The sequence below is a fragment of the Capricornis sumatraensis genome, chromosome 16, assembly GCF_032405125.1.
Source record: "Capricornis sumatraensis isolate serow.1 chromosome 16, serow.2, whole genome shotgun sequence".
NCBI classification, from domain to species: domain Eukaryota; kingdom Metazoa; phylum Chordata; class Mammalia; order Artiodactyla; family Bovidae; genus Capricornis; species Capricornis sumatraensis.
In genome coordinates, this window is record NC_091084.1 from 33,577,225 (window position 1) to 33,603,477 (window position 26,253).

Here is a 26,253-nt window from a genome sequence, read left to right on the forward strand (position 1 = left end):
GATGGCATATGGTGTGGAACATCTTCTAGTATGCTTACTTGCTGTCTGTATTTCTTTGCTGAGATGTCTGTTCAGGTTTTCTGCCCATTTTTTAATCAGATTGTTACTTTTCCTATTGTTGAGTTTTAGGAGTTCTTTGTATATTTTGCATAACAATCCGTGTGCCTTTAGCAAATATATTCTCCTAGTCTGTGGATTTTCTTCTCATTCTCTTGGCATTGTCTTTCTGCCTTTTCTTTTTTTTTTTAAGAAACCAACTATATAAAGAAAAATAATTCCGACCTGTAACTGAAAAACCACACAGTTTATTTCACCATGGAGATTTTAAGGGTGGGAATTAAGTCTTAAAAACAAGTGATTATAAAGCAATTATCCTCCAATTGAAATTTTTTAAAAAACAAGTGATTTGCATAAGGAAACTGTTTATTTCACAACTGACACCACTTGAGCTAACTCCATTCTTCCTCCTAGATAGAATGCTGATCTAAAGAGGACAGCAGTGACCTGGGTTGGTTAGGCACCAGTTTATTGCTCCTCTGCCTTTACCCTTGCTGAAGGCTGATAGAAATAGGAAGGGAAGAAAGGGACTACGTTGTTTTCTGCAGTGGATTTAATTACTGTGTTGTAAAACTGACCAGGAGTATTTTTCCTGCTAGTGCCAAGTACAGACTTGGATGCTACATTTGTTCACAGCCATAAGAAGAGTTTTCTTTTAAGACTGACCAGTCTTAATTTGTTGCCTATTTTCCTGCCCAAGGGGTTCAAGTTTTTCATGTCTCAATTTGTTTGTTTTAAATTTTGAATGTGTTTTCCCTAGCCCCAAGATGGAGATAGTTGAAAGATAATGTTTAGTTTCTGGTTCTGTGGACCCTGCCCATTTTAGTACCTGTTAAGTAAAAATTTAGTCTAGCAGTGTCACTCTTAGATTCTCTGAGTCTGTATTTGATGAAAGAATTGATCACATCACTTTTAAAATGTTGTAATCATGGCATCCATCCTGCGTATTAAACCACCAATGGTCCCCTTTACCAGCCTTCTGGGTAGAGAATCAGTAGATAAGTGAGTGTTGGGGAGTAAAGGGGATCCCTTGAACACTGGGGTCATGGAGAAAGGAGCGGCAATAGGGAAGTTTTATGGTGTTTTATTCCACTCTTTCCTTGGATAAAGAAAAATTTCAGGATCTAGAACTAGCTTTTGTGATCATTTTAGCATTTCAGAACTTATTAATGGAAATAATTTGTTTAGTGACGTTTATCTTCTCATTTGTATGCTTTTCTGGATTTACTTAAACCATATCTTTCTCAAATTAGGTTTGCAGTCCTGGGAAGACATTGACAAACTAAACTCATTCCCTAAACTTGAAGAAGTGAGATTGTTAGGAATCCCTCTTCTGCAGCCGTACACCACTGAGGAGCGAAGGAAGTTGGTCATAGCCAGGTCTGTTGTCCTGATCAGTCTGCTCTCTTTCCTCGGCGCTTTGTTGCTTCATTAAGGGCTTATGCACTATTGGAAGGTGGGAGGAAGTACACTGTGTGTTCATCCATCTCGAGAACAGACTGTGCTTAGAGCTTCTGCAGCTCCAAATTCTAGATGAAAAGAAACGTAATATGAGATGAAAAATGTGAAATACAATTCATCTGCCAAGACCACTAAGTCTATTCCATTTTTATACTTTTTGATATTTGCAATATTTGAAATCTTGTTTGGGTCATGAGGAAAAAGTAAGTATAATTGGGAATCAATTCCTTGTTTTCTCTGTTAACATAGAAATCATTTACAGTGTAAATTCCTGGAAATTGGGCTGTTTCATTAGTGTAAAACTCAAGAGAGCAGTATCTGTGGTTTTTTCTTCCATTTAGATTGACCTAAACTTGACCACCACCTTGTTAACCTTCTTCCTCCAGCTATCCTGCCTTTCATGTCTCAGCCTCTGCCTCCCTCAGACTACTGAAATGTCCCGTGAGGGTTTATTTTTGTATGTATGTATCTTTAACAGCATTAAGGTTTGGCTAAGATGTAAAGGGCCGTGGAGCTTTGCTCTGTTCTCTCGTGTATATACATAGTAGTTTAACAGAGGAACAGTAATCTTGAAGATTCCCTAAAGAAGAGTGATTCTGTAAACTGCTTTGATCTTTCTGACCAGCTAATACCTAGCAGGTCTTTACTGCTTTCCAGCTGTTAACGTACATGTTAATATCCTACTGAGGAAATAAATTTCAGCATATTTTTCTTCTAAGAAGAGTAAGTCTTGCATACCTTGTGCTTTGTTTTCTTTACACAATTCTTTTGTAAATATAATCAGTGAATCCCTGAACCATGTGACCAGATTGTCCTGATGGCTCTGTAGGCCTGTGCTGTTCAGTGTGGCCCCATCAAGCCATGTGTGACTTTGGAACACTTGACATTATGGCTAGTCTGAATTGGAATGTACTGTAAATGAAAAAACTCATACTAGATTTCAAACAGTTTATATGAACAAAAAGAACGTGAAGTATCTTAGTTACTTATTGTCAATTATAGGTTGAAATATATCCTAGATATATTAGATTAAATATAATGTAGTATTAAAATTAATCTTGTTTGTTTACTTTTTAAAATGTGGATACTAGAGAATTTAAATTACATGTGTGGGTTGCATCATATTTAAGTTTGGACAGTACTGTATAGAATCTTATTTTGAAAGGTGAGGTATGGTTATAAAAGGTCAGTGTTACTTCCAAAAATGCAACTTAGAGATATTTTTGGTCTATTTATTTTCTGTCACGTTAGTTCGTGTAAGTGGTTGTACACAAGCAGAGCTGCATCAAATGCATCCTTTTAAGAGAATAAGACTGGGCCTCAAGACAATCATTTTATTGTATCTTTTGCTTTTTATTTATAGATTGCCATCGGTCTCCAAACTTAATGGCAGCGTTGTTACTGATGGTGAGCGAGAAGACTCCGAGAGATTTTTTATCCGTTACTATGTGGATGTCCCACAGGAAGAAGTGCCATTCAGGTAAAAACCCCTCATCAGCTTAGCAACACTTTAGCAAGTATTAAGGCAACTTAAGAACTATATCTTTAGAGCAAAATCTACTAACTTGTTATTGGACCCTCTTAGAAGACTTTGGTGATAGGTTTTAAAAATAAAGGAAGAAACACAAAAAGCAAACCTGTTTTATGGTATTCTCCATAGTGTATTTCTTCTAGCCTTGCACTTGTATTAGGAATGTTTGGGTAAGTATTTGGCTGCTTCCAGTAGTTCCCACTCCATCTTCCATATCATCGATTCCTTTTTGTTCCTTTCCTCCAGGAGCACATTTTCACCCACCCCCAAAACTGGTCTTTTTTTTTTCACATTGCATCTGCTTTTAAGCTCCATTATGTTCTGCAGTTTGGAAAGCTTGGCAAATGTACGTGAGGGTTAGTGCTTATGAGAAAGGGACTAGAGAACAGACTCCTTAAATAGGAAATATGAACGAAACGAGGATGTTGGGTCGGAAGAGAAATGCTGAGGCCTGAATGTGAAGGGTTAACACATATTGTTTGGTGAGAAACTAATATTCTATAAATGTAAAGAGAATGTAGCAGATATTATATATGTAAACATAAAGGGAAAAAGACTCCCTAAACAGGTTTATGGGTATTGGAAACTAGAATCAGTTACCCCAAAAGTAATTCTTTTCTTAAAGAGTGTAAGAACAGCATTCAACAGGAGGAGTTTCAGACAACAAGATGCAAGTTAAGACTGAACGTGAGTCAAACCACATTCTGTTTACAAATTTCAGTGATTCTAATTCATTCCTGGCATCTGGCACATAACACTCAAGTCATGTCCGACTCTCTGCGACCGCCTGGACTGTAGCCCGCCAGGCTCCTCTGTCCATGGGATTCTCCAGGCAAGAAATCTGGAATAGGTTGCCATTCCCTTCTCCAGAGAATCATCCTGATGCAGAGATCGAACCCGGGTCTCCTGCATTGCAGGCAGATTCTTTACCATTTGAGCTACAAGAAAGTCCTAATTCATTCCTACTGAACATTTTTTTTCCCCAGAGTTCTCTGTTATTTACAGACTTTAAGAGAGTTTCCATACTCAACCAGGGCTGTGTAAGAGAGTTGTGCTATTAGCAGTAGAATTTTAATGCTTAAATGTTTATAATGTTAGACAATTAAGTAAGGATTTTGAAGGTAAACTTTTAAAATTAGCTAAGAACAGCTACTTAGGAAGAAATACAGCTATGCCTTTAGCACAACCCAGAAATATTAAGTTAAACCATGTAAAAAAAATGTTTAGGTTAAGAAAACTATAGTCTGATATCTATAGTTTCATGTGATTCAATCTAATGTTTTAGAAGAAGTAAATATTCTGGCTTTAAGCATAAGTTTGTCATGACAGGTCACTTAATTTCCAGTCTGCTGCAGGAAGTAGTGTATATATGGCAGTAAATTGTTTCTGTCCCTGATGGTGTAATTTTCCTAAAGTGCCTTTGTGCCTCTGTGGTAATCACTATCTTGAGTGCATGTCATAGAAATCATCTTTATCCAGGGGAGGACTTTATTGGAAGGATATTGAGAAACTAAAAGAATTGCTAGGTGGTCTAGAGAACCCGGTTTAGACAGGAAGGGAAAGCAAGGAGACCCAAGCTTTCCTCTTACAGTCTTCTTTATAGCTTTCTGTTGGCACAGTGCGCTGGACTTTACCCCTGAACACTTGCAGCAGTGTCATGGACTTTTGATTTCTCCATTAGCATTGAAAATAATTTGCTACTGAACTTTGCTTCATTCCCTAAGTTGAAACCTATACATCTGACCGATTGATTGGCTGGTTTAAGGCATGTGCCCACACTGTCTCCCCAGAGATAAGAAGTGGGCTTATCTGTTCCATTTTGGCTTCTGCAGTGAGAAGTCATAATCTTGCTTCCCCTAATCTTGGGACTTCTTCCCATGTAGGAGCAATTCAGCGAAAAGAACATTTACTATAGTCTGACGCAGAGATTACTTTGATTAACATCTAGATATATACCTTTTCTCCAAAGTTATGTATTAAACATTTCTTACCTATCCTAATAAATTTCTTATACAAATGAAAACACTTTTCTTTCTCCTTGTAATGAGGTAACCTATTCCAATCCTACATAGACTGTGATCAATTAATTACCTACTACCAAAGATTTATGCAGTCAAGCTATTTTAGTTACCACTCTGGCCTTGATGCCTCTTTTTGTAATTATGCCTCTTTTCTCACTCACTAGTAGTAAGTAGTTACAGTTAGTAGTAGTAGCTTGATGCTGCCGCCTGGTCTCTTCCTTCCTTCCTGATACTGAAGTACTGAAATGGGCAACCAGATTTCAGTGTCTCCCACCAGCATCCCTGGCCTATAAAATGTTTTCCAAGGATGTGTGTGCTCTGCTCATTAATGTATTTTGCAAGGCCTTGGGGAAGGAAGTGTCTCTGGGTCTTTGTAGGGTCCGTGGCTGGAGAATGGGTGAAGTGATAGCAGGGTGACAGTAATTTCCTTTATCCCTGTGTCTTGCAGTTTCTGAATTCCTCCTTCCACGTTAGCTCAAAGAATTTGTGACATTTCAACTTGTTTTAGCATAGACCGCCACCATTGAGTCCAATTTCCAGTCAGCCAGCTTAGAACCACTCTAAATGATTCGAAACCATTGAAGCTAGCCACTAGGTTTTTTAAAATTCAAAACCTTTGGTAATATACCTACACAAAATCAGCCAGATCTAGAATTGTTTTTTTTCCCCTTGGTTAACACAGCTTATTTCTTATATTCCCTATATTCATTTCCCATATGTTTGTCCATTTAAATGACCAAAGACTTGTACATGTTTTGATGTTTTTGTAATTGATCCCACAGACAGTGCTGTGATTTGACTGATGGTGGTGCAGTAGAGTATGTATGTGGAGGGAGGAGGCAAATGGGGAATTAGTTTACACTTGCAAGGTAATTCCCTCAGGCAAGGGGATTTTACTGCCTTTTCAAGCCACAGAGGAACAGTCTTATTGGACCCAGTGAGGATTTAGGGATTCAGGATATTTCCAAGTCCTCAGAGTCCTTCCTTATATATACTTCCATTCTAATATATGCCCTGTGTCTCTCCCATTAGTGCTTCAACTTTCATAGGATAGTTCCAATATGGATGCAAAATGACCTATGATTCAGCAACCTAGAGCATAAAATCTTGTATATTTGTTTTTATGGCTACTTCAGCTCTGTTGTAAGAGAGCAAAGATCCTTTATAGGAACTTGACATTAACATTCTCTTTATGTAATATTCTCTATTTTGTACCCTTAGAATAGCAGGTGCTCATAGTCTTGGATTGTTCATTCCCGTCATGTGTTTTATTCTTGGCAGCACTCTGTCAGTCTCCTAGAGCATTTCATGTGAACTCAAGTGATAATTAGTTATTTCACCACTCCATGGCAAGGACTTGCAAAATCACTCCCATGAATATTGTGATATCCACTGGCCTCTACTAGGCCAGAAACCAATCCCAAATCACCTTTAACTACCTGAGGTACTGTTGTTAGGGAATCAACTGCCTGGTAGCAGGGCCATAGGGCACAGAACAGAAATCAACTCTGGCCCACTTAAGTAGAACAGGAATTTAGTAAAAGAATAATGAATACTATGTAGGGCTCAGAATTGATAAGATTAGAGAATTAGGCTTGGCAGAGTTGAGGAGAAGGTAGGCACAGCCAAGATTTCTGTAGATCTCACTGTACAAACAGTATCCTTCTTTCACTGGTCACTGGACAGTCATCAGTAAGTTGCTAGACTTCACTGCAGGCATTTTGCAGCCATGCTTTTGAATGTTTGACTCCTCCTTATCTGCTGTGAGTAATCTCTGTCAGTCCTCATGTCCTTGTATTACATCTTAGGATTTAAAATTCCAGCTATAGTTAGACAGATTTATGTCACCTTCCCAGGTTCTAGCTTCCAGGGGAAAAATAGAATATCTACTCTTTAGCTTCTGTAGTGGGATGTGGTTTCTGCCTCTCATCTATCTTGAGTTTCCCTCAAATCAGAAGGGCATTCTGATGCCAAAGTTGACATATATCCACTGTAGTACACATTCCCTAGTAGTTTTCTTATAAGTCTCCTGGTGGACTGATATTTGAGCCACTATAATATGCCAGGAGCTGTGTTAGCCATTTTTAAAATAATATGATAGCATTCATGCTGATGCAAGATGAAATGGTGAATAACAGAGAGGAATTTATATTAAATGCATTCATTATGAATTAAGAGTGATGTATAAACAGGGCATTTAGTACTATACTTACCATCTCTTTAATTGTCCTCCAAGTTACATGCGTAATTTCTCCCCAGAACGCCAATGAGTAGTGAATAGCACAGTTCATAGTTAGTAAAAGGTGAAAGTTTGACTTCCTGGATAATTTAATGTTTCATACAGAATCACATTTGAGCTTTAGTTTCCTGGTAGGATTGAGGTATTTGTTTATTTTGAAGAAAACATTCCTTTTCACTTGACCGAGGATTTTTAAAATCTTGATTTCCCTATAAATTCTGACTTTCCCAGCATCCTTCCCCAGGTTTAGGCTCCCCAGTCTTCTCCTCTTATTTTCCTGTCTTGTGTCATTAATCACCAAATACCTCTGCTCAACTTAGACGTAAGTAAGAAAAGTTAGCCAAAATGTCTCTTGAGAGCTTGAATAAAAGGCCATTATGATCCGTTCAGGGTCCTTTATGGTAGCAAAGTTATTTTGTGAGTCAGTCGGATTATTCACACACATCTGTTTCCATATGATTAGTCATTTTGGCAACACTTTAAAGGTGATCCAGAAATTTACATATTCTTTTTTTCTATCTCAGAATAAAATACAAGCTCCAGTTACCTGTACCACTTCAGTTTTTATGATGAACAGAATAAAATGTTTAGAGGACTGAAGGGAGACATACTTACTAAGAGTGTTACAGCTCCTTACAGGTGCTCCCTTTCTACTGGTAGGTGGAGCTGGAGGCTTAGCCTCTCTCCTGTGTCTGTTTATGGTAACTATGGGCTGACACACACACACCAAGCAGAGGAGTTGCCCGTGTGTTCCGTATTTATCTATTTTGTAAACAGTAGAAGATGAAACATTTCTGTTGCATGATTCTTGGTCTTTAAGCATCACAGTGTTTGAGCCTCCAGTCACTGGATTTCTCTTTAGAGTCTTCATTTCTGCTGGTCTCTTCACGGCTTGTACGGTGGTGGCACACTATTTCAGAGTCTGTTCAGTGGGTGCCGCCAGTGGCTGAAAAGATGTCCTCACTGGGTGGGTCATATTTCAGCCGTTGGACTCACATTTTACCAGGAGACCTTCTAGGAAATAACTCTAGATTCTAGATGGGTTTCAAAGGGCAGTTTAATTTATTTACTGAATATCTACTATGAACTAAGAGGCACTGAGCCAGAAGCTGCAGATAAGACAAAATAGTAGTATCTATTCTTAAGAAGGTTGCCATCTGGACTAAGCTAGAGATATATTTCCTCTGCTGGAGGCTCCTCATGTTCCCAACTTCTAAAAATCCAGTTATCTCAGGATTTCATCTTTGCGTCTCTTCTCTTCTGTACTCATCCCATAGGTACTTTTATCTAGTCCTGTGGCTTTCCACACCTTTTAGTTTCAAATAATTGCCAAATTTATTCAGCTCTGATCTATCTGCCCCTAAATTCCAGACTAATATTTCCAGATATCTACCTGACATCTCTATCTGATGTTTAACCCTAATGTGTCCAAAATCTAACTTTTGGTCCCTTCTTTACCTTTCCTTGGCCCCTCGCCTTCCCTGCTTTATCTGCTGCTGTGTGCATTTTCCTCCATCTCTTCATTCTTCCAGTTGCTCAAGATTAAGAGTTGGGCATCATCCCTGATTTCTTTCTCCTATACCCCACAACTAGTCCATTTTGCTTTTTTCAGTTCTGCTTTCAAAAATATGTAGAATCTTAATACTTCTTAGCATTGTTTTAGTTCAAGCCTTCCTCATCTCTTGCCTTTATTATTATAGTTGCCTTCCAATTGTGTTACCAACTCTAAGCTTGCACTAATTACTGCACAGCAGGCCAATAAATCAAGAGACAAGTTGTTAGGACAAGGAAGAGCGACTTTATTTTGAAGGCCAGAAGACTGAGAAGGTGGTGGATTAACATCCCAAAGAATCATCTTACTTGAGTTAGAATTCAGGCTTCTTTTATATAAAAAGGGGAGGGAATTTGGTTTGTTTTTGCAAACTTCTTGCTGTGGTAATCCTTCTTGCTGTCTGAGTAGGTCGGGTCACTGATGTCCCTGTAAACCTCCAAGGAGAGAAGTGCTATTCTCTATCCTGCAGCTTTTTTTAATCTCATATCTTATCCAATGAAAAGTGTTGCACTTTTAAAGGTCAGAGTCATGAGAATGGGCTAACCTGTATTATATTTCAGGCTATAGGCAACATTCTTAACTTGAAGCAAAGCAATAGAAGACAGAGGTTAAGTAAAATATAACAGATCTAATATGGAGTCAGATTTGTTCTTTCCTATTACAATTGGCCTCCCTATATCCACCCTTGCCCCATATTCTCCACATGCTGTGCTTAGTCTCTCCATCTCTCCATTCTTGGAGATTTATGTCCAACCCTTTGCGACCCCATAAACTGTAGCCCGCCAGGCTCCCTTGTCCATGGGGATTCTCCAGGCAAGAATACTGGAGTGGGTTGCCATGCCCTCCTCTAGGGGATCTTCCCAACTCAGGGTTCGAGCCCAGGTCTCCCACATTGCAGGCAGATTCTTTACCATCTGAACCACCAGGGAAGCCCAATTCTCCACATGGCAGCCAGTTTATAAGAACTTACATACATGGGGGAAAAAATCCTTGCCGTTCATCAAACACACCAAGCACACTCCGCCTCAGGCCTTTGCATTGTTTCCCCTGTTCAGAATGTCCCACATCAGTTGCTGGGCTCTCTCTCTGATACCTCATCAGAGACTCCCTTCCTGACCAAGCTAGCTGAAACAGCACACCTCTGTCTCCTGCCATTCTCTTAACCTACCATTGTTTGTATTTATCAACACCGAACTTACATTTCTCATGACTGAGTTAATCTGGTAAAGATGAGGGGAGAATATTCCAGACAGAAAGGAGTTTGTGCGAGGTTAAGGCACAGAGGTATGAAATAAGTCTTTAGTTCCAGTATGACTTAATGATAAGAATTAAATGGGAAGTCGTGGCAGATAACACTGGGGAGGAAGGTATAAACCAGGGCAGGCCATTTAAGACCTTGGTGTGCCATGCCAGTTCAGTTCAGTTCAGTTCAGTTGCTCAGTTGTGTCCTACTCTTTGTGACCCCATGAACTGCAGCACGCCAGGCCTCCCTGTCCATCACCAACTCCTGGAGTTCACCCAAACTCATGTGCATCGAGTCAGTGACGCCATCCAGCCATCTCATCCTCTGTCGTCCCCTTCTCCTCCTGCCCACAATCCCTCCCAGCATCAGGGTCTTTTCCAATGAGTCAACTCTTCGCATGAGGTGGCCAGAGTATTGGAGTTTTAGCCTCAGCATCAGTCCTTCCAATGAACACCCAGGACTGGTCTCCTTTAGAATGGACTGGTTGGATCTCCTTGCAGTCCAAGGGACTCTCAAGAGTCTTTTCCAACACCACAGTTCAGAAGCATCAATTCTTCGGCCATGCCAGTAGACTAGGACTTTTTCTTGTGGGCTGTGGGAAATCATTGAAAGGCTTCACATGGGAAAGTTGTATGGGCAGATTTAGGTTTGTGTTTAGAAGGAGAAGCTGAGAGAGACCCAGAGACCTAGTTAATAACTGAGACCTGAGTAAAGGAGGATATGTGCATCAGTGGTCCTTTATTTCTTTTATAAAGGTACACGTTAGGACTGAATTTCACTGTAGAATTTGAAGCCATTTTTAGAAAATACCTTGTGAAATTCTATGTGTTTTCTGGTATTTATAGGTCTGATTTCTCTCGGGGTATAAAAGTACCATATAGAGAGAAAAAACTCCACATTTATGAATCTGCCACATGTTATAATGTACCTATTTATTATTTTTTGCCTTTCCATTTATCAGACATCTTTCTACATTGCCTGTATTTATCAGTTTTTCCTTTTTTTATGTTTTCTTTATCTCTTAATTTCCCGAGAGACTGAATTTAAGTTACTTATTTCCTACTTAACTAATACACAGCTCCCCTGTGTTTAGTTTTAAAGAGAAACAGAAAAAGAAAAACCATGTTAACTTTTCTTTTAGAAATCAACATATCATGTATCTTTTCGGGGGGGTCCAATGGTTTCTATTTATTTTTAAAGACAGGGAAGGTAAATGCATTGATTTGGGGTGTCTTTTTTTAGACTTTAGAATTTTGTTTTTCGTAAAAGGGAGCTGTGAGAGGCATAGCTCCAGTGAGCAGTTATTTGATGGGAAGAAATGCTGCTGTCAGAGACAGAGTGGCAGTGCGAGAAATAAAGTTTTCTTAAAGGCTTTTCTTTTTGCTTTTATCCTCCTTTAGTATCTCACTTTATGTTTGTCCCAAGGAGTCCCTAAACTGTGCCCTGGGAAATCCTTATTTATGATGTCAGGTATTGTAGTAGGCATTCCTCAAATGTTTATTGGATTGTCATTAGTGGTAGCCAGCTTTTTAAAATATGGAGAGCATGTTTTTTCCTGCTTAAGACTAATGGCTTTTCTAAATGGAGCTGATTGTATCTTCATGTTACTGTGAGAGCAGGGCAGCAGGCTGTATTTGGACCCCACCTCAATGAAGGCTTATTTTGCCTTGGGTGCTGGAGAAATCCTAGTGTGCAGTGTTGTTCCCTCATATCCCTTCCAGACAGAGGACCTGCTGTTGTGAGGGAACATTCCTCCGTTGGACAGAGTCTCCTGGGCTTCTCCATACTGCCAGACTCCATCATCCTCTGACAAGGGCCGTGACACAGCACTCCTCACATTCAGCTGCAAGTCTGATGAGAAACAAAAGGGGCTTTCTGCTTGGCGCACCATGGAGAGCCTCTGAAATGTTAGCTCTCCCTGTTGCTTACCGCTTTTGTCATTCCAATTACCTTGGACTTGACTGTGACTTCTTTCCACTTTCCCAGCCTAGCAGAAGAGAGGCTGCCTTCCTAATCTTGATTAGAGTTAATATATGAGAATTTGAAAATAGCTGCAAAGGAAAGAAAGAATGAGAACCAACCCTCCCAAATCATAGTCTTGGGGGAGATTTTCTTTGTTGTCTAAACTTTTTGTTTTAGCCAGGGCAAGGGGCCAGTTTTATCTTTTATTGTTTTTGTTTGCTTTTTTAGAATTAAAATACTGAGAATAATATATAAATACTCATGTTCACATGGTTCAGAACTGATGATTTTTAGTATTTTACTCGTTTAATTTTTCACTGAAATAGATAATATTACAGATAAAACTGGAGTACCTTTTTGTCTCTGTTCTTAGTCCTATTTCTCCCTCCAAAAAGTAACCAACCCGATTTTCTAGGCAAGAGTACTGGAGTAGGTTGCCATTTCCTTCTCCAGGGAATATTCCCAACCCAGGGATGGAACCCAGGTCTCCCACGTTGTAGACAGATGCTTTACCATCTGAGCTACCAGGGAAGTCCTGTATATAGCTGATGTCTACTTATTATATTTTATGTATCTATTAAAGTATAAAGTAGGATCTTCTTATACTTTGTCAATATACATTGCAGTTTTATTCTTGTGTAGCTTTTCAATCTGATATTTTCACTTTGTATTTTGTTGAAAAGAAGTTTTAAAAATTTACTATAACGTGTATCAGTCCTTTGTTCTACAGTGTATTGTTTTTTTTAATTTTTGGCCACACTGTACAGTGTGTGGGATCTTAGTTCCCCGACCAGGGATGAAAACCCACAGCCCGTGCAGTGGAAGCATGGAGTCTTAAACCACTGGACTGCTAGGGAAGTCCCTCTGTGCTTTATTCTTATTCCATCTTGGTCAGGAAATCATTGCCTTTCCAAAGATCACTGAATATAATCTTGTGGGCTTTTCCTAAAAGTGCTTTCACATTTATGGCTTTGATCTGTCTGGAATCTATTTTTGTGTTTAGTCTCTAATGGCTATCTAAGACTGTTTTTTTCCTCCACAATCATAGTTGGTATTCACCATCTGTAAGACCAGTTCAGTTATATATCTACTTTTTTATGTACATTCATGATTCTTTGTCAGAGTCCTGTTCTATTCCATTGATGTATAGTCCATTCCTGTACCATTACAAAATTGCTCTATTACATTGTTAAATTATAGTAAGTCTGAATTTCCAGTAAGAATATGTTTCCTCACCTAATTGTTCTTTTTCTAGATTCAGGTTAACTGAATCTAATTCAGATTAGATGTTTTAGATCCTTTTCCCTATAATTTTAGGATTGGCTTATCAAGTTTCACATAAATCCTGCTATAATTTGGATTCCAGTTACATTGAATTCATTGACTAATTTGAGAGAATTGACGTCTTGATGCTGTTACATCTTATCTCTGAACATAAGACGTCTTTCCATTTCATTCAGAGAATCTTTTATGTACTTCACCAATGTTTCTAATCCTCTCACAATGTACTTGCACAGCTTTGTTAAATTTATTTCTGGACATCTTATACATTTTATTGCTATTAAAATGAAATCTTTTTTTTTCCTCTGTCACTGCTTTCTAATTTGTAGTTTGTGTTTAGGAATACTATTTAATTTTATATGTTGATCATGTGTCCATCAGTTTTACTAATGTATAGAATAGCTAATATTTGCTTTCTTTTGAATTTCTAGGTAGGCAGTCATATCTGCAAATATTTTTATCTCTTTTTTCTGTTTCTTAGATAGGACCTCCTCCAGTATATTTTATTTTATTTTATTTTTATTATTTTTTAATCATTTGTTTTCTTGCCACATTTCATTTAGACTCTAAGGTAAGAGTAAAAATAAGTTTTTTGTTTTTCTATTAAGCACTTTAATATACATTCTGCTTTTTTTTTTAGTCTTTTTTTTAATTTTTATTTTTTTAGTAGTTACTTTTTTTTTTTAATTTTAAAATCTTTAATTCTTACATGTGTTCCCAAACATGAACCCCTCTCCCACCTCCCTCCCCATAACATCTCTGTGGGTCATCCCCATGCATCAGCCCCGCATTTTCCTTTATTTTGTTCCTCACTTTAAAGAGAGTACTTCCAAAGTTTCAGTGTGAAGTGTTTTGGTATGTTTTTTTTTTTTTTCCCCAAAGGTTTTATAGTTTTAAATTGTACATTTAAATCCATAATCTATTTTGGGTTAAATTTGGTACAATGTGAGAGGTTTAGGTTGAGGTTCTTTTCTTTTTTTTGGCCTATAGTTGTCCAATTGCTCCAGTACCATTTGTTGAGAAGATTGTCTTCCTTTATTGCATTGCTTTTGTAACTTTTAAAGAATTGAAAGAGCTATTTTGTTTGAGTATATTTTGGGGTTTTCTGATTTGTTTCACTGATCTATGTGTCTTATTGTCCTACCAATACCAAGTACTAAAGCCATATAATAAGTTTTAATATCACAGAGAATGATTCTTCTCTTTGTTCAAGACTATTTTAGCTATTCTCGGGCCTTTGCTTTTCTAATAAATAAATCTTAGACTAACCTTGTTTCTTTTTACAAATAGTCTTTCTGGGATTTTGAAAGAAATTTTATTAAACTTACATCAGGTGGGGAAGTTTCACATACTTACTATACTGGATCTTCCAGTTCATGAACACAGTGTTTCTCTCCATTTATTTAGACATTCTTTGATTTCTTCCATAAACATTTTATAATTTTTAACATACCTTTTCAATCTTTTGTTAGATTTATACCTAAGTATTTCATGTCATTTGTAAATATGAAAAATTTTATTTCTGACTTTCAGTGTACAAGACTGTTTCTTTTTCTTACTTTATTGCAGTGGCTATAGCATCTAGTACCTATGTTGCATAAGAGTGCTTTGTTCCCAATCTTAGGAAAATCATTCAGTCTTTTACCACTAAATATAATGTTAGCTATAGGCTTTTTGTAAATAGTCTGTATCAGGTAGTTCCCCTCTGTTTCTAACAGCTGAGAGTCTTTATCAAAAATAGATTTTTTTCAAATGCTTTTTCTGTATCAATAAATGTTAAATGATTTTTCTTCCTTCTCAAGTTGATATGGGAGCTATACTGATTGATTTTCAAGTGTTGAACCAGGCTTTGCATCAGTTCAGTTTAGTCGCTCAGTCAGGTCCGACTCTTTGCGACCCCATGGACTGCAGCATGCCAGGCCTCCCTGTCCATCACCAACTACCCAAGTTTACTCAAACTCATGTCCATCGAGTCGGTGATGTCATCCAACCATCTCATCCTCTGTCATCCCCTTCTCCTCCTGCCCTCAATCTTTCCCAGCATCAGGGTCTTTTCAAATGAGTCAGTTCTTCACATCAGGTGGCCAAAGTCTTGGAGTTTCAGCTTCAACATCAGTCCTTCCATTGGAAGTCATTGGAAGGACTGATTGGAAGGTTTTGCATACTTAGAATAAACTCCACTTGGTCACAGTGTATATGTATATCTTTCTCTACATTGTTGGATTTAGTTTGCTAATATTTTATTGAGGATTTTTGTGTCTGGGATCATGAGATTTATCAGTATGTAGCATTCTTTTTCAAAAAGCTGTATTTATGTGCTTTTCATATCAGAGTAACACTAGCTTCATAAAATGAGTTGGTAAGTTTTTCCTCCCCTTTTGTTTTCTAGATAAGATTGTGTAAAGGTCTTAATTTTCCTTTTTTTTTATCATGTAATGCAATTTAAAACTTTTAAATTTTATTAAAATACATATGACAAAATTTACCACCTTAACCACTTTTTTTAAATTGTGGTAAAATATATGCAACATAACATTTATCTTCTTAACCATTTTTAAGTGTACAGTTCAGTTGTGCTAAGTACATTTACATTGTTGTGCAACCAAACTCTAGAACATTTTTTTACACTTGCAAAACTGAAACTATATTTATAAAATATCAACTACTCCTCAGCCCCTCCCTCCAGCTCCTTACAACCACCTGACAGCCATCATTCTACTTTCTGTCTCTATAAATTTGACTACTCTAGATACTTTTTATAAAAAGAATCGTATAGTCTTTTTGTGACTGACTTATTTCACTTAGCATAATATCTTCAGGTTTCATCCATGCTGTAGCATGTGACAGAATCTCCTTCCTTTTTAAGGCTGAATAATATTCCATTGTATGTATATACCACGTCTATCAGTAGACATTTGGTTTGCTCCCATTTCTTGGTTACTGTGAATAGTGCTGCTGTGAACAAGGATGTGCAGATATCTCTCTAAGACCCAGCTTTCTGTTCTTTTGAATCCCAGAAGTGGATTGTTGAATCATGTGGTAATTCTCTTTTTAAGTCTTGAAGAATCACCATACTTTTTTTCATAGTGGTTGTGTCATTTTACAGTTACAATAGCAGTGCACCATTTTCTCCACCAACCAACACCTGTTATCTTGTGTTTTTTAAATGATATCCATCCTAATGGGTGTGAGATGTTATCTCATAGTGATTTTGATTTGTATTTCTTTGATTAGTGATGTTAAGCATATTTTTGTATGCGTTTTGTCATTTGTATGTCATCTTTGGAGAAATGTTTGTTTGAGTGCTTTCAGTTCAGTTTAGTTCAGTCGCTCAGTTGTGTCCAACTCTTTGCAACCCCATGAATCGCAGCACACCAGGCCTCCCTGTCCATCACCAACTCCTGGAATTCACTCAAACTCATGTCCATCGAGTCGGTGATGCCATCCAGCCATTTTCATCCTCTGTCGTCCCCTTCTCCTCCTGCCCCAATCCCTCCCAGCATCAGGGTCTTTTCCAATGAGTCAACTCTTCGCATGAGGTGGCCAGAGTATTGGAGTTTCAGCTTTAGCATCAGTCCTTCCAGTGAACACCCGAGAGTGATCGATTGCCTTTAAGATGGACTGGTTGGATCTCCTTGCAGTCCAAGAGACTCTTAAGAGTCTTCTCCAACACCACAGTTCAAAAGCATCAATTCTTCGGCTCTCAGCTTTCTTTACAGTCCAACTCTCACATCCATACATGACGACTGGAAAAACCATAGCCTTGACTAGACGGACCTCTTTTGGCAAAGTAATGTCTCTGCTTTTGAATATGCTATCTAGGTTGGTCATAACTTTCCTTCCAAGGAGTAAGCGTCTTTTAATTTCATGGCTACAATCACCATCTGCAGTGATTTTGGAGCCCCCAAAATTAAGTCTGACACTGAGTGCTTTACCCATTTTTAAATCTTTTTTTATATTTTTTGTTGTTGAGTTGGAGGATATCTTTATACATTTTGGATATTAACCCCTTATCAGATAAGTGATTTGCAGGTATTTTCTCCCATTTGGTAATTTGCCTTTCAGCTCTGTTAATTGTATGCTTTGATGTACAGAAGTTTTTTAGGTCTGATATAGTCTCATAAGTCTATTTTTCCTTTTGTTGTCTCTGGTTTTGGTGTAGTATCTAAGAAAGTGAAGTTGCTCAGTCGTGTCCTGCCGGGGTCCAGCCCTGGTGGATCCAGGGTGATTCGAAGGGGAGACGGATAGGCGAGGAAAACTTATGTATTTAGAAAATATAAGATTAGATTAGGAAGAAATAGTATAGTAGGAAATTTAGGTGGAGAAAACGAGGCTGAATAAGTTGGTTTACGGAGAAAACCAATAAAACCTCGAGACAAGAGGTTTGCACCATCTACGTTAGGCCACCAGCGTTCACTTGAATCTCGAAGGGTGCCCCACCTTAGGCTCCCTATCGCGTGGATCTTAGCAGCCAGGGCAAGTAAGTAGACGTGGTGAGCCTCTCCGCTCCAGATGGGAATTCAGCCAAGAAAGGGGAGAAAAGAACGACATGGGGAAGCCCAGCATCGGTGCAAGACTCCCAAAACTTTATTTTTCAAAATCAGCTTATATACCCCAAGTTGTACATAAAGAAATAGTGAAATATTCAGAGTTATGCAGGGGCAGCAGTCGTGACCCTCATTGAGACAAACAAGGCTTTCTTTTTTTCCATACCCTCCCGTATACAAAAGGTCTCAGGTGGTTTACATTATCTTCTGGCCAAGAGGCCTGTTAACATTTTTATGGCTCTCTTCCTGGATAATTGTCCAGAAAACTCCTTTTCCCTAGAAGTGTTTTTTCTTTACTCTGCATCATCCTCAAAGTACTAAATAAAGTTACATTCCTGTAGAACAAAGGTGCAGTGGGTTATAACAAAGAAAGTACTTAACTCAAAGATCAAATGTTGCTAATACCAGGTCTACTACCTGTTTTTCTATATACCAACTATATCTAAAAATAAAAGATATGAAAATTTGGCAGCAAGTACTGGCTCAACAAATGAAACCTTTAATCAGTCCTATTCTAATGATTTTGACTCCTCGGAAGCCGCTACATTCCTAGAATGTTTTAAGCTTCTTGTGCCTCCTGCAGCGGGAGGCCTCAAACAATCACATGCGCAGCTGTGCAAGTCCTGCAGGCAGGCTAGAAAGCCATCAGAGGGATTTTTGGATTGAAACACCCTTTCAAATGCAGAAGACTAAAGCCTTAAGGTGACTTTTTCCAGACTGTGTCAGAAGAGTGGAAAAGCAGAGTACAAAGGCCGGCAGACTTTGGTTTTTTTGGGTACATGCTCAGGAAATACCAGGGGGAAAACCTGAGATCTGACTCGACCTTGCCCATCAGATCTCTGCCCCATGACCTTGTCACGCTTGGGATTCCTCACGCTGGCTCCCGGCAGTGGCCGACTCTTTGCGACCCCATGGACTGTAGCCTACCAGCCTCCTCTGTCCATGGGATTTTCCAGGCAATAGTACTGGAGTGGATTGCCATTTCCTTCTCCAGGGGATCTTCCTGACCCAGGAATCCAACCCAGGTCTCCCGCATTGTAGACAGACGCTTTACCGTCTGAGCCACAAATCATTGCCAAATCCAGTGTCATGAAGCTTCCCCCTATATTTTCTTCTATGAATTTTACAGTTTTAGATATTACATTCAGGTCTTTAATACATTTTGAGTTCATTTATGTATATGATGAAGGTAAGGGTCCACTTTCTTTTCCTTTTTGCAAGTATATATCCAACTTTCCCAGCACCATTTGTTGAAGAAACTTTTCACTGTTGGGTGGTCTTCAAACATTTATGGGTCATTTGACCATATATGTGAGTTTTATTCCTGCCCTCTCTGTTCTATTCCTTTGGCCTATATGTCTGTTTTTATGCCAGTCCCGTGCTATGTTTTGAAGTAAGGAAAATGTGAGTCCTCTAATTTTATTCTTCCCTTCCAAAATTGGTTTGGCTAATCAGGATCCTTTGAGATTCCATATAAATTTGAGGATTATTTTTCCTGTATATGCAAAAAAAAATGCTATTGAGATAGTGATAGGAATTGTGTTAAATCTGTAGATTGTATTAAATGTGGACATTTTAATAATATGAAGTATTTCAATCCATGAACATGGATCATCTTTCTGCTTATTTATGTCCTCATTAATTTCTTTCAACAATGTTTTGTAGTTTTCGGTGTTTTCCTTTTAAAAAAAAAAACATTGATTTCTGATTATTTCTTTCCCTTTTGCTTGATTTGCCGTTTTCCTAGTTTTTGACATTGGAATATAGATTCTTAATTTGAGGACTTTCTAATAAACACTTAAGTGCTATAAATTTCACTGTCTGCACTGCTGGCATCCCATGTGTTTTAATGTGTTATATTTTAATTTCCATTCAGTTTTGTTTTTAAAAATTATTATTTTATTTGAGTCTTCCTCTTTGATTCATGGTTTATTTAGAAGTTTAATTTCCAAGTGTTTAGGAATTTTCCTCTTATCTTTCTGATATTGATTTCTACTTTTGTTCCATTATGGTCAGAAAACATACTTTGTATAATATCAATTCTTTTAAATTTGCTAAAGTGTATTTTATGCCCACTTTGGTGATTATTCCATGGGTGCTTAAAAATTGTGTATTCTGCTTTTATAAAGTGGAGTGTTCTATGTATGTCAATTAGACACTGTTGATTGATTGTTTTGTTCAGATCTCTGTTCTTGCTGATTTTCTATCTAGTAACTCTATCCTTTTCTAAAAGGAGATGTAGGTAGCTCTTTGAATCTGGTTTCTTTTACTTAGCATAATGCATCTGAGATTCATCTTGTGTGTATCACTAGTTAGATCCTTTTTACTGTTCAGAAGGACATGGTTTATTTAAACATTTATCAGCTGAAGTACATTCTGGTTGTTTACCCTCTTAGGCAATTTATTAAGAAAGCTATTATAACCACTCACAGGTTTGTGTGTGAACCTAAATTCTTATTTCTCTTCAGTAAATACAGAGAAGTGGAATTGCTGAGTCATATGGGAAGTATATGTTTAACCTGTCAAGCTGTTTTCCAGAGTGACTGTACCATTTTGCTTTCCCATCAGCAACATATGAGAGTTCTGTTGTTCCAAATCCTCACCACCATGGTATTTTCAGTTTTGTTTCTGTCTTTAATTTTAGCCATTCTAATAGATACATAGTGGTTTTAATTAGTATGTACCTAGTGACTAACAGTATAGAGCATCTTCTCATGTGCTTATTTGCTACCCAGATGCCTTCTTTGGTGAAATATCTGTTAAAATCTTTTGCCCATTTTTGTACTGGGTTCTTTTCTTATTATTGAATTCTGAAAGTTATTTATATACTCCATATATATATATATATATATATATATATATATCCCTTATCAGACAATTGTTTGGTAAATATTTTCTCTCAGGCTGGCTTATTATTTTATTTTTTATCAGTTACTTTCAAATAGCAGGCATTTTAAATTTTGATGGCATTCAACTTACTGATTTTTTTTCTTTTATGGATTATGCTTTTGGTGGTATATCAAATCATAGATCACAGAGATTTCTTGTTTTCCAGACATTTTATAGTTTTAGGTTTTACATTTAAGCACATTGATTCATTTGAGTTAATTTTAGTATATGATCTAGGTATAGATTAATTTTATGTTTTGTTTTAATTTGAAAATATGAATGTCATTGTTTAGTTGTATTCATTGATAAGACTGTCTTTCTTCTATTTGATTAAGTTTATACTTTTGTTGAAAAAACAATTAACTGTATAGGTAGACTCTATTTCTGGATTCTCTCTTGTTTTCCACTGGTCTATATGTCTGTCCTTTTGCTAGTAGTATGCTGTCTTGATTAGTATAGCTTTAAAATAAGTCTTGAAATCCAGGCAGTATGGATTTCAAGTTTGATTTTCTTTTCAAAGTTATTTTGGCTGTTCTAATTCCTTTGCCTTTACATATAAATATTAGGATAAGTTATTGAATTTTAGAAAAAAAATTCCTGCTGGGATTTTGCTTGAGATTTTGTTGAATCTGTAGAACAAATTGGGTAGAATTGACATCTTAATAATATTGAGCCTTTCTGTCCATGAACCAATGTATCTCTCCATTTATTTAAGTTTTCTATGATTTCTTTAAGTAATTGGTGTTTCGTATTTTGCCACATAAATCCTGCCCATATTTTGTTACATTTTTACTTAAGGATTTCATGTATCTAAGCCCTATTATAAATAGTACTATTTTTAATTTCAGTTTTCAACAGTTCATTGCTAGGATAGAAATACAATTTGTTTTTGTATATTGACCTTGCATCTTGCAACCTTGCTAGAGTTATTGCCTCTAGTAATTCTTTGGTAAATTCATTGTAGGTAGTCATGTTGTATATGACAAGGCACAGTGTATATCTTCTTTTCCAATCTGTATGACTTATACTTCTCTTTTATTTTTCTTTTTTCCCTCTTTTTCTGCATCTCTTGAGAAACTCATGTAGTTTTTTTAATTTAGTGTGCCATTACAGTGAATTATATTAACTGTTTTTTTTTAATGTTTAACCAGCCATAAATTCCCAGAATAAATCTCACTTGGCTATAATATAATGTTAATCTTTTTATATATTGGAGGGTTTATCTTGCTGATGTTTTGTTGAGAATGTTTGTGTCTACATTCATGAGGATTATTTTTATGTATTTGTAATTTTCTTTTTCTTAATGTCTTTGTCTTTGTTTAATACTAGAATTTTAGGATAGTGCTGGCCTCATAAAATGAGTTTGTGAGTGTTCTTTCTTATTCCCTTTTCTGAAAGGAAATATTCTGTGTAGAGTATTATTTCGTTCTTAAGTATTTTGTAGAATTTGTCAGTGAGGCCATCTGTGCCTGATATTTACTGTAGATTTTAACTATGATTAAATTTATTTAATAGATATAGCTTGATTCAAGTTGTTCCTTCTTGAATGAGCTTTGATAGTTTGTGTCTTTGAAGGAATTCATTTTATCTTAGGTATTGAATTTATGAGCATAAAGTTGTTTATAATATTCATTTATTATAAACCTTTGATGTTTTAGAGTCTGTAGTGATGTCTCCTCATTTAATCCTGATATTAGTATCTTCTTTTCTTGATCAGTCTGGCTAGAAGCTTATCAAATTCACTAACCTTAAGGAACAGCTTTGGGTTTTATGGGTTTTCTGTTGGTTTTCTGCTTTCTATTTCACTTATTTAAGTTATGACCAACCTAGATAGCATATTCAAAAGCAGAGACATTACTTTGCCAAATAAGGTCCATCTAAATGGAGTAGCCATCATGGTCAGCAAAAGAGTCTGAAATGCAGTACTTGGATGCAATCTCAAAAACGACAGAATGATCTCTGTTCGTTTCCCAGGCAAACCATTCAATATCACAGTAATCCAAGTCTATGCCCCAACCAGTAATGCTGAAGAAACTGAAGTTGAACAGTTCTATGAAGACCTACAAGACCTTTTAGAACTAACACCCAAAAAAGATGTCCTTTTCATTATAGGGGACTGGAATGCAAAAGTAGGAAGTCAGGAAACACCTGGAGTAACAGGCAAATTTGGCCTTGGAATGCGGAATGAAGCAGGGCAAAGACTAATAGAGTTTTGCCAAGAAAATGCACTGGTCGTAGCAAACACCCTCTTCCAACAACACAAGAGAAGACTCTACACATGGACATCACCAGATGGTCAACACCGAAATCAGGTTGATTATATTCTTTGCAGCCAAAGATGGAGAAGCTCTATACAGTCAGCAAAAACAAGACCGGGAGCTGACTGTGGCTCAGATCATGAACTCCTTATTACCAAATTCAGACTTAAATTGAAGAAAGTAGGGAAAACCACTAGACCATTCTGGTATGACCTAAATCAAATCCCTCATGATTATACAGTGGAAGTGAGAAATAGATATAAGGGCTTAGATCTGATAGATAGAGTGCCTGATGAACTATGGAATGAGGTTCGTGACATTATACAGGAGACAGGGATCAAGACCGTCCCCATGGAAAAGAAATGCAAAAAAGCCAAATGGCTGCCTGAGGAGGCCTTACAAATAGCTGTGAAAAGAAGAGAAGCGAAAAGCAAAGGAGAAAAGGAAAGATATAAGCATCTGAATGCAGAGTTCCAAAGAATAGCAAGAAGAGATAAGAAAGCCTTCTTCAGTGATCAATGCAAAGAAATAGAGGAAAAGAACAGAATGGGAAAGACTAGAGATCTCCTCAAGAAAATTAGAGATACAAAGGGAACATTTCATGCAAAGATGGGCTCGATAAAGGACAGAAATGGCATGGACCTAACAGAAGCAGAAGATATTAAGAAGAGGTGGCAAGAATACACAGAAGAACTGTACAAAAAAGATCTCCATGACCCAGATAATCATGATGGTGTGATAACTCATCTAGAGCCAGACATCCTGGAATGTGAAGTCAAGTGGGCTTTAGAAAGCATCACTACGAACAAAGCTAGTGGAGGTGATGGAATTCCAGTTGAGCTCTTTCAAATCCTGAAAGATGATGCTGTGAAAGTGCTGCACTCAATATGGCAGCAAATTTGGAAAACTCAGCAGTGGCCCCAGGAATGGAAAAGGTCAGTTTTCATTCCAATCCCTAAGAAAGGCAATGCCAAAGAATGCTCAAATTACTGCACAATTGCACTCATCTCACATGCTAGTAAAGTAATGCTCAAAATTCTCCAAGCCAGTCTTCAACAATATGTGAACCATGAACTTCCTGATGTTCAAGCTGGTTTTAGAAAAGGCAGAGGAACCAGAGATCAAATTGCCAACATCCACTGGATCAAGGAAAAAGCAAGAGAGTTCCGGAAAAACGTCTATTTCTGCTTTATTGACTATGCCAAAGCCTTTGACTGTGTGGATCACAACAAATTGCGGAAAAATCTGAGAGAGATGGGAATACCAGACCACCTGACCTGCCTCTTGAGAAATCTGTATGCAGGTCAGGAAGCAACAGTTAGAACTGGACATGGAACAACAGACTGGTTCCAAATAGGAAAAGGAGTATGTCAAGGCTATATATTGTTACCCTGCTTATTTAACTTATATACAGAGTACACCATGAGAAATGCTGGACTGGAAGAAACACAAGCTGGAATCAAGATGGCCAGGAGAAATATCAATAACCTCAGATATGCAGATGACCCCACCCTTATGGCAGAAAGTGAAGAGGAACTAAAAAGCCTCTTGATGAAAGTGAAGGAGGAGAGTGAAAAAGTTGGCTTAAAGCTCAACATTCAGAAAACGAAGATCATGGCATCCGGTCCCATTACTTCATGGGAAATAGATGGGGAAACAGTGGAAACAGTGTCAGACTTTATTTTTCTGGACTCCGAAATCACTGCAGATGGTGACTGTAGCCATGAAATTAAAAGACGCTTATTCCTTGGAAGAAAAGTTATGACCAACCTAGATAGTATATTCAAAAGCAGAGACATTACTCTGCCGACTAAGGTCTTTCTAGTCAAGGCTATGGTTTTTCCAGTGGTCATGTATGGATGTGAGAGTTGGACTGTGAAGAAGGCTGAGTGTCGAAGAATTGATGCTTTTGAACTGTGGTGTTGGAGAAGACTCTTGAGAGTCCCTTGGACTGCAAGGAGATCCAGCCAGTCCATTTTGAAGGAGATCAACCCTGGGATTTCTTTGGAAGGAATGATGCTAAAGCTGAAGCTCCAGTACTTTGGCCACCTCATGCGAAGAGTTGACTCATTGGAAAAGACTCTGATGCTGGGAGGGATTGGGGGCAGGAGGAGAAGGGGACGACCAAGGACGAGATGGCTGGATGGCATCACTGACTCGATGGACGTGAGTCTGAGTGAACTCCGGGAGTTGGTGATGGACAGGGAGGCCTGGCGTGCTGCGACTCATGGGGTTGCAGAGTTGGATATGACTGAGTGACTGAACTGAACTGATTTTCCTCTCATATCTTTATTAGTTTCTTCCTTCTTCTTGGTTTGAGTTTAGTTTGCTCATCTTTTTCTAGTTTCTTAAGGTGGAAACTTAGATTATTTATTCGAGACCTCTTTTCTTTGTAAACATTTAATTCTATAAATTTCTCTTTAAACAACTGCTTTAGCTACATTCTATAATTTTTGATATATTGTATTTTTATTGAATTTAGAAAATTTTCTAATTTTTCTTGTGACTTTCTTTTTGACCCATGAGTTATTTACATATGTGTGTTGTGTATTTTCCAAATTCTTGGACATTTTCCAGTTATATTTCTGTTAATGATTTATAATTTTATTATAGTCAGATAACATATCGTATTATTTCAACTATTTTAAACCTAATAAAGGTATATTTTGAGCCTAGAATATGGTCTGTTTTGGATAAAGTTCCATATGCACTAGGAAAAAAATGTGTTTTCTGATGTTGCTAGAAAATGTGTATTAAAAATGTCAGATCGAGTTTGTAGTACTGGCCAAGTCTTTATATTGCTCACAATTTTCTGTATTCTTATTCTGTTAATTACTGAGAAAGGAGTGCTAAAGTCTCTAACTGTAACTATGGATTTGTCAATTTCAGCTTCCAGTTCTACCAGTTTTTGCTTATCTTGAAGCTCTCTTGTTAGATATATACATGTTGAGCATTGCTACTTATATATATATATTATTATTTATATATATCTTTTGAGCTATATATATTCCTCCCTTTCTAATGGTTTTGCAGTTGTCTCTAACCAACTCTCTAGACTCGTGATCTAGAATCAGCTCTCACAATGGATTTTGGAGACCCTATCCCACTAATTACTGAGTTAGTGTAAATCTAGTCACCTAAAGCAGGAGGTGTTTGTGTATGTTCTTAGTCGCTCAGTCGTGTCCATCTCTTTTTAACTCCATGGACTATAG

General features: G+C 37.4%; 1 protein-coding gene across 3 annotated transcripts in view; it reads left to right on the forward strand.

Moving 5' to 3' along the window:
- The window catches only part of TBCEL (tubulin folding cofactor E like), a 75,186-nt gene that overhangs the window by 35,427 nt on the left and 13,506 nt on the right, over nucleotides 1-26,253 (forward strand). For all 3 annotated transcript variants that reach the window (XM_068989419.1, XM_068989418.1, XM_068989420.1), the window contains exons 6-7: nucleotides 1,311-1,437; nucleotides 2,882-2,998. In XM_068989419.1, coding sequence (XP_068845520.1) covers nucleotides 1,311-1,437; nucleotides 2,882-2,998 — 244 coding nt within the window. The remainder of the gene's footprint in view (nucleotides 1-1,310; nucleotides 1,438-2,881; nucleotides 2,999-26,253) is intronic.